We start from the raw sequence: 9,590 nt of genomic DNA, 5'->3' as shown, positions 1-9,590 counted from the left end.
TCATAACCGTCGCGAAAATGGACAATACCGTCGCTAATATTGGCGAAATTTTGGAAATTTACTTGACGTGGTACATTGTTGTTTGTTTAATTAATTTAGACATTATATTTAAATATTTCACTAAGAAAATACGTAAAAAGTTAACATATTATATTTTACAATATATTTATAGTCTTACGAGTTTTATTTTCTGAGATATGACAAAAATTCATGTTGAAACCGTCTCACGTGTCTTATTTTCTGAGACATCTATCTTATTTGGGTCATCAATAAAAAATAAAAAATATTATTTTTTATACTAATAGTATTATTTTTTATTGTAAATATCGATAGGGTTGATGCGTCTCACAGATAAAGAATCATGAGACCGTCTCACAAGACCTTATTCTAGAAATATCATGCACGAACTTTATAATGTTTCTTATTATTATTACTTAAAAGTTCGTGCATCATATCCTATAACTATAAAATTTCTTTAATTTAATAATAATAAAAATTTTAATAATTAATAATATTGAGATCTTGAAATTTTATTAATATAAGTATGAATTAATCTATAAATTAACAATTTATTATTTTAAAGAATTTTTTTATTTAGCAGATATAAATTAAATTACATAAAAAGTTATTGTGTTATATCGATATATACATCACATTATTTATAAAAAAACCAATAATATAATCATATTTTACTAAATTTTTTCAGTTATATTTGTAATTTTCGAGAATTATTAATTTATGGTATTAAAAGAATCATAGTTTTTCCATTTTTAAAAATAATAATAATTAAAGAAATACAAAAAATATCCTAGTCGCACATTTATTTATTAAAAAATAAATTATTTAATCTCAACTTAAGTTCTGTGTATTAAATTAATAATTTCAATAAATTAATAAAATAATAATTTTTAAATACTCCTGTACAAAACTATGATTTTTTTAATATCATGAATTAATAATTCTCGAAAATTACAAATATAACTGAAAAAATTTAGTAAAATATGATTATATTATTGTTTTTTTCATAAATAATATGATGTATATATCGATATAACACAATGACTTTTTATGTAATTCAATTTATGTTTGCTGAATAAAAAAATTCTTTAAAATAATAAATTGTTATTTTATAGATTAATTAATACTTATATTAATAAAAATTCATGATCTCAATATTATTAATTATTATAAGTTTTATTATTATTATTAAATTATAGAAATTTTATAGATAAAAGATATGATGCACGAACTTTTAAGTAATAATAATAATAAGAAACATAATAAAGTTCGTGCATGATATATCTAGAGTAGGGTCCTGTGAGATGGTTTCACGAATCTTTATCCGTGAGACGCGTCAACCCTATCGATATTTAAAATAAAAAATAATACTATTAGCATAAAAAATAATATTTTTTATTTTTAATTGATGACCCAAATAAGATAGATTTCTCAGAAAATAAGACACGTGAGACGGTTTCAACATGAATTTTTGTCATATCTCAGAAAATAAGACTCGTGCGACTGTTTCACATAAATTAATAATATAAATATATTGTAAAATATAATATGTTAACTTTTTACGTGTATTCTTAGTGAAATATTTAAATATAATGTCTAAATTATAAACAAACAACAATGTACCACGTTAAGTAAAATTCCAAAATTTCGCTAATATTAGCGACGGTATTGTCCATTTTAGCGACGGTTATAAACCGTCGCAAAATTTAGCGGCGGTAATAAAACCGTCGCAAATATTTTGTAGCGGAGGTTAGTAAAAACCGTCGCGAATTTTATTTTAGCGACGGGTTTTTGAATATATTCTGTCGCTAAAAATTCCGTCGCCCAGTCGTGGCTCCAGCTGTGCAGCGTCCGCGCTTCTTAAGCGCGTATTGCATTAGTTTTGCAACACATTTTTTTTTTAAAATTAGTTTTGAAATTAAATTGAAAATTTAAATTATTTTTTAAAAAACCCTAATTCGATTGTGTATTTTCTAAACTCTCAGACTTAACACTGTAAGTCTGGAAACAATATGAGTCGAGTAATGCTCGATCGAGAAAATGTTGTTATCAATAATCAAACTCGTGATCATTTGACTTCATTGTTCACATACTCACTAACTAGGACATCATGTGACGGCTGGTTTAGATTTTGTTAGAATAGTAAAAAATTGAATTCCCTCTTAATCAATTTTATTTCGAGATCGATTAATAAATAAAGATAGATATTTGAAGAATAATTTTCACTCGATTCGGATTTGAATCAGTTCGTGCCTAAAATAACGAGTGTATTCAATGTATGAGATTAGATCATTTTTAATGATTTTTGAAGATTTTAAAAGTTTAGAAGTATTCAATAAAGATTTTTTCATATTCTATAGAAGTTTTAACGACGTGAAAAATAGACTTTCATAGAGTTTTAAAAAGTTAAAGTGATATTCAACCTCGACTTTTAAAAACTCTATAAAAATTTAAATGTATTTAAATTTTCAATACACTTTATAATAAATTGATGAAATTCATTAACAAATAAAAATTAAAAGACAAAGGTACAATTATAAATTATCAAAAATTGTCTTTGATTCAGCCCAAATATTTGGATTGATTTTTAAAACTGTCAACTCATATACAAACTCTTTATTTTTTCTCTCACCTCACACCACCTCTCTTTCTCTACTCATATTTACAAATCTCTTCTATTTCCGTCGCTTTCTCTAATTTTCAAAATGTATATATACATTTTCTTTTTTTTCCCCATTTTTTGACTGGTAGCTTATTAATTAATTTTTTATTTTGATATCATAAGAGATTTTAAATTTTAGAATTTATTTTGTTATTTTTATTTTACGATTTATATGTCAATTAATTCTTAATAATTAAATAATCTTTCAACAAGAATGATAATAAAATAAAATAAAAATTAACATTCTAAGCTATAATTTATAAAAAAAATTATGATAATGATAAAACAATTTTTTTCATTTATTGTTATATAATCTTGAAATTATAATTGTTAATTTTTTAATAAAATTATTACACTTGATATAAGAAAATTATAAAATTTTATAAGCTCGTAGAATTAAAAGTAATAGTAATATTTTTAATAAATAAAACTTAATTTTTTAATTAATTTTTGAATAAAAATTGCTTTTTAAATTTTTTTAAACTATTATATTTTTACGAAAAATTATATCTACGCAACAATAAATAATATTATTTTAACATGAATATATTATGAATAGAAAATTAAAGATAAATCCCCAAATTAAAATACAAATTTTTGTTTACTCTTATACCATAAAACTTTGTTTAAACACTCTAACCATGTCAAAAATATCCTTATTTTGGGCCTGAAATAGTATCAGAATCGATGTAAAATTATTTTAAATATACAATTTCATTATTACTCTGTAATTACATTTTTGAGGAGGATATTTTCTAAAAAATTATGGATCCGAACATATGTTCGAGGTTAAATATTTACAAGACTTATTCCAATATTTTAGAATATTTACAGCAAGAGTTAACTAATGTTATATATCAGAGAAGAAAACATCATAGTTTTACGCTAAACGTATGAATCAAAACAATATGTTTCTAAAAATAGTATCATGTTCCTTTAAATATTTCGAAGATCTTAGAGAGAAGTTGCTGTGTATGCTACAAAAAATTGATAAACATGTTGTTTACATGTTTATACTCAAATATACAGAAGTTGCGTGTATGCTACAAAAAATTGATAAAAACACTGTATATGATCGAATAAAATGTTGTTTACATGCTTATACTCAAATATTGTATGTATTACAAAAGCCGATCTTCCATGCTATTGAAAAGTCACTGGTTTCCCAAATCAAGAGTTTTTTAGTACAAAGCTTTGTATATGGAGCAGAGGATTCAAGAACTCATAACACAAGTTCTAAGTCGAGATTATAATTAGATGAGTCAGCCAAATCAAAAATTGAGGCCTCAGATCCTTATCTCGAGCCTTCAAATCAACCATTCATATCAGGATTGCTGAAAGAGATTAATCGTAGACTTCAAACTGAAAAAGGGTCAGCCAAACAAGTCCTTAGTAAATTAATCCAGAAAAATGTTTTCCCACATTACCGCATCAGTATCTCACGCCTCCTCTTCTTTCCCCGCCATCACCGCCCTCTCCATCCGCCGTAGTGCTTTCCCTACGACCGTATTCCGATTCTCCCCCTTCAAACCTTTTAAATCCCAGAAACGCCAAACATTTACCGTATTCTCAATGGACCGCAGCGATTCTCCCTCCGCCACCACTGCCGTCGATTCGATTTCTGACGGTTTGAGGAATCAGAGCTTGGAAAGTGTTAATGACGATTTTTACGTTGCTAGTAAGTCTTTAGATAACGATGGTGTTGCTAAAAATAGGGTTAAGCTGAAGCTGGAAGAACTGAGGTGGGACAACTCGTTTGTTCGTGAGCTACCTGGTGATCCTAGAACCGATTTGATTCCGCGACAGGTTTGGTTTTGTGCGGCAAAATTTGATTTCATGGCAACTCTTAGCGCTGTTTCATTGATTTCCATCGGTTTAGTTTATCGGTAAATGGAGGTCATGCCATCGTATTGACTTACAATGATAGTAGTATACGAAAAGTATACATAGTGTATGTAGAAGAATTAACAATTTACGTAGCTAAAGCTTGGCCTTTTGATGTCTTGAAAATTTTCAACTATGTATTTTTGGGTTGGAATATTGCAAATGAGATATTGGAGAATTCGGTTCTATGTTTATGTTAATGGGAAGTCTTCACTTATTTCACAATCGTTATATTTTGGCGGCTAAAGTTTCTCGATGGCATTATCATAGGTTTTTCATGCTTGCTATTCCAAAGTATCTCCGTCTGCTGAGGTGGAGAATCCTCAGCTTGTTGCATGGTCAGATTCAGTGGGGGAGCTTCTTGATTTGGATCCTAAAGAGTAAGTTGTTTTGTTTATCTTCTACCTCGCACCGAGATTATTCGTACAGTTTTCAGGTTATTTGAGATTTGTTTCTTTAATGATATAGACATGATATATGTGTGATTCTCAGATTTGAAAGGCTTGATTTTGCGCAGAAATTTTCTGGGGCATCAGCTTTAGTTGGGGCGTGAGTGTTATATCTTCTGTTCTTTTTAATTTTTCTATTTCTATTTTTGTTATTCGTTTTTTGTCTGGTCTACCTTTATATGGTTTTTGTGACATGCCCTCTATAGGATGCCTTATGCTCAATGCTATGGTGGACATCAATTTGGATCATGGGCCGGCCAGTTGGGCGATGGTCGAGCAATTACTTTAGGAGAGGTTCTCAATTCAAAGTCTCAGAGATGGGAATTGCAGCTCAAAGGTGCTGGAAGGACTCCATACAGTCGGTTTGCAGATGGTCTTGCTGTCTTGCGTAGTAGTATCCGGGAATTCCTCTGTAGTGAGGCAATGCATAGTCTAGGAATCCCAACAACGCGTGCTCTTTGCATTGTGACAACAGGAAAATATGTTAGCCGGGACATGTTTTACGAGTATGCATTCCATACCTATTTTAGATACTCATTTACTTGATCCTTGAGGCCTAAGGTTTCAATGAAAAATTGAAGTCCTCTGTCAAATGAAAAAAAGGCTCTCAGGCTTCTAACCTTTCCTGCATTTTTCTACTTATGTTTCTTAACTTGTGATTGTTTCATGCATATATTTTTTCAGTACCTTTATGGATTTTCTTTTATATTAGCTAAATTGATATAAGTTTTACTTAAAATTTAGAAGTTGCAATCTTGCCGGGTTGCTGATATTACAGCGATTTATCTTGAACTTAGTTGAATAAATTACATGGATTTGCTCTTCAAGCATATATTGAGTTCTCTTGTTGTTTTGTCTAAAAATAGTTATTTGTTTCTATTGCATGCAGTGGAAATCCAAAGGACGAACCTGGTGCAATTGTTTGCCGAGTTGCTCAATCCTTTCTTCGCTTTGGTTCATATCAAATACATGCATCAAGAGGGAAGGAAGATATTGGCCTTGTTCACACTTTGGCTGACTTTGCCATTAGGTATCACTTTCCACATTTAGAGAACCTTAGCAAAAGCGACAGTCTATCCTTTAGCACTGGTGAAGGAGATGATTCTGTTGTTGATTTAACTTCAAACAAATACGCAGGTAATAATTAATTTGAATTTGATTTAATTTGTTCCTTCCCTAGAGATAATCAAAACTTGATTTTATCCATAGAAACAGATTTAAAGAGCAGCCTAATTCAAATGAAATTAAATTTAACATTATCACAGATCCTCTGATTGCTGGCCTAAATGAAAATAAAGTGAAATGTGATCGAGTCACAGGCCTCTTACGCAGCACCATCTTTCCACCCGATTAAGGCCTGTTTCTTAACTTGTGTATGCAAGTGAAACAAGTTATTATATGATGAACAAACAAAAAAATAAATGGAACAATGAGGTTATTGCGTTCTTCATTTTGAATAGGGCTAGTTTATCCGCTAATTTATTTGTTTATGTTTGCAATGGCAATCTCTATCAGCTTGGGCAGTGGAAGTTGCTGAACGTACGGCTTCCTTAGTTTCTCAATGGCAGGGGGTTGGCTTCACCCATGGAGTTCTCAACACTGATAACATGAGTCTTTTAGGACTCACCATTGATTATGGTCCTTTCGGTTTTTTGGACGCGTTCGACCCCAGTTACACTCCAAACACTACTGATCTTCCTGGAAGAAGGTACTGTTTTGCAAATCAACCTGATATTGGCTTATGGAATATCGCGCAGTTCGTGACAACTCTTTCTGCTGCCAAACTGATAAATGACAAGGAGGCAAACTACGCAATGGAGAGGTATTTTGAATGGGCATATTTCGTTTGTGAAATTTGATGCTAGCTTGACTTTCTTTGAACTTTTTTTTAACTTGTCAGATATGGAACAAAGTTCATGGATGACTATCAATGTGTAATGACTAGAAAACTCGGTTTGCCAAGGTATAATAAGCAGTTGATCAGTGAACTTCTTAAAAACATGGCAGTTGATAAAGTTGACTACACCAATTTCTTTCGGTTACTTTCAAATATCAAAGCTGATCCTACAATTCCGGAGGAGGAACTATTAATTCCTCTTAAAGCTGTGTTGTTGGATATTGGCAAGGAGCGCAAAGATGCATGGACTAGCTGGCTGAAGTCTTATATACTGGAGGTACACAAAACATATTTGTAAATTTCTTTCGCAACATGCACAAGTGAGTGATCCGGCACTTTATGAGGTATTTGGTAAGAGAATGATCAAGAATGACCAGAAAGGACAATCTAATAACTAACAATGTTTTTTTTTTCATTTGGTTGCTTTTATTTTCTGGTTTGTTTGTACGAAGTTTATAGTATCACAGCCATTGTCGTTCAACGATATAAACCATGTGCAAATCCATGATTTTAAGAGTGACGGTGAGGTGGGCGGAATATATCCTGAAAAGTGTTGTGTATACAATTTGAATTTTTTTCCTTGGGTTATTGGTAGTCACTTATCATTTCCACCTACCACAGCTTTCTGCCAGCACCATCCCTGATGGAAAGAGGAAAAAATTGATGGACGCAGTAAATCCCAAATACATCCTCAGGAACTATTTATGTCAAAGTGCCATTGATGCCGCAGAACAAGGCGATTTTGATGAAGTTCGCAGGCTGCTGAAGGTTATGGAACGACCGTACGATGAACAACCAGGAATGGAAAAATATGCACGTTTGCCCCCCGCTTGGGCTTACCGCCCAGGTGTGTGCATGCTCTCTTGTTCTTCTTAAGCTGTCACAGTGCATCATAAGCCCACATGAAATAGATATGATCTGTATATAAATGATAAATGCATTCTGTTTTTAGTTTGCAATAACATATAGATTATAGATGCTGTAGCTGTCCCCGTGTTGTAATTTCTCTCGTGAATTTACTTTGGGCACGAGTCATACAGGGCAAGACACATTTTTGTCATGCACAAGATACTTGGCAAGATGTTTGCCTGAGTTTGCTGCTGGTTTATATATTACATAACAGCATTCAGTGGTACACGAACTGCTCGTCGCATGTGAAAATCGTTTCCATATTATATTCGACTGACCAAATTTGAGGAATGCAACTAGGGAGTAATGAAAAAATGATTTAAATTTTTTTAAAATAATTTTCATTCAAAAAACACACAATCAAAAAGTTTTAGTATTTTATTTTAGTGTTAAGCGTGTTTAATACGATCAATCATGAAACTTTGACTATACTTTTTCGCTTTTGACGAAATCAATGTATTTTAGTCAACATTTATTCTTGTATGGTAACATATTTATTGAACAAAACCCGTTCATCGTGTTCACGAGTCGAGCTTGAGCTTGAGCTTTTAATTTTGAGTTCGAACTCATATTTTTTAGTTGAACCGACTACGTGAAAGATTCAAATTCGATATATTTATTGCTCCATTCAAATAAAGAACGAAGATACACAAAAAAAGCTACACAGGGTTTGTGGGAACCAGGTTCATCAACTTTAAACATGAAAATGACAATCAATACAACAATAGCCCTATATGTTGTTTTTACAGACGAATCACATTCTCTTTGAAAATTAGGAATAATTAAATAAAGGACCATTTATATTCTAATGAACCTTTTGAATTTCAAAAATTTTTATTACTCCCGACTCGTGGGATGAGATGAATGATTATAGATACGTAATATGTTGAGTTATTTTTTTTTTTTTTAACAAGTGTTGAATAGTTGATACTTTTATATTTATTTTATATCATATTGATGTAATAGTAACGAATTAATTATTTATATTAATAGTCATATAAAAACATCATAGGAGATTTTTATGATATTTTAAATAGGGGGTGTCAAAATCTGACACAACCCACCAACTTGACACGGTTCAACTCGAAAAAAATCAAGTTTGAGTTCGGGGTTTTCGGGTTCAGGTCAGATCGGATTAGATCCGATAGCTGATCCAAAAAAAATGATTGGGTTGGGTTGGGTTGGGTTCGGGTCAACTCGGGTTGACCCGAAAATTATATTATTTTAAAATATATATAATTAATAAATATTGAATAAATTTTTATATATTGTATGTCTAAAAAATATATATTATATATTTATATCATAAATTTTCATAATTTAATATTATTTTGAACATTTTTTATTTTTAAACAATTGTTTGTTTGACTTAATAAATATATTTTATTTTTCTACAATTACACTTTCAAATTTAAATCATATATATGAGGAAGATTTTATTATTATGTGTTTAAATTAAAATATTAGTATTATTTTTTTTGAATTTTATTTAATTTTCTTTTAAAAAAATTTATAAAAAATTCAAAATCAGGTTATGCGGAATGATTCAGGTTCAGGTTCGGGTTGAGAGTTTTCGGGTTGACTTGGGTTCGGGTTCGGGTTCGGGTTCGGGTTCGGTTCAAGTTAAGCAATTTTTGAATAGTACTATTGTTTTATCCGATCCAACCCACCCGAATTGACACCCCTATAATTTTAAATATGCCAAACGGAATCTCTATCATCTCATTACTGGAAAAAAAGAATCTACATCCAAAAAAAAAAGTTAACATCT

General features: G+C 30.6%; 1 protein-coding gene across 1 annotated transcript; it reads left to right on the top strand.

Moving 5' to 3' along the window:
- Positions 1–4,052: 4,052 nt before the first annotated feature.
- Positions 4,053–8,045, top strand: LOC140834156 (uncharacterized). The gene is made up of 8 exons (XM_073198830.1): positions 4,053–4,486; positions 4,835–4,944; positions 5,057–5,113; positions 5,220–5,519; positions 5,903–6,150; positions 6,529–6,835; positions 6,914–7,187; positions 7,532–8,045. Exons 1-8 carry the CDS (start codon positions 4,091–4,093, stop codon positions 7,784–7,786), a joined length of 1,947 nt encoding a protein of 648 aa, XP_073054931.1. The 5' UTR covers positions 4,053–4,090; the 3' UTR covers positions 7,787–8,045.
- The last annotated feature ends 1,545 nt before the right edge of the window (positions 8,046–9,590 follow it).

The sequence above is a fragment of the Primulina eburnea genome, chromosome 6 (genome assembly GCF_022965805.1).
Source record: "Primulina eburnea isolate SZY01 chromosome 6, ASM2296580v1, whole genome shotgun sequence".
Taxonomy (NCBI): domain Eukaryota; kingdom Viridiplantae; phylum Streptophyta; class Magnoliopsida; order Lamiales; family Gesneriaceae; genus Primulina; species Primulina eburnea.
Note: the sequence above shows the minus strand (reverse complement) of the source record. Positions and strands in the feature narration are given on the sequence as shown.

Bases quoted from the DNA above. Each gene is read 5' to 3' on its own strand.
- LOC140834156 (XM_073198830.1), top strand. From the start codon at position 4,091: ATGTTTTCCCACATTACCGCATCAGTATCTCACGCCTCCTCTTCTTTC. The intron at 6,151-6,528 runs GTAATAATTAAT...AATCTCTATCAG, and splicing joins AACTTCAAACAAATACGCAG to CTTGGGCAGTGGAAGTTGCT. The intron at 7,188-7,531 runs GTACACAAAACA...CACCTACCACAG, and splicing joins TGAAGTCTTATATACTGGAG to CTTTCTGCCAGCACCATCCC.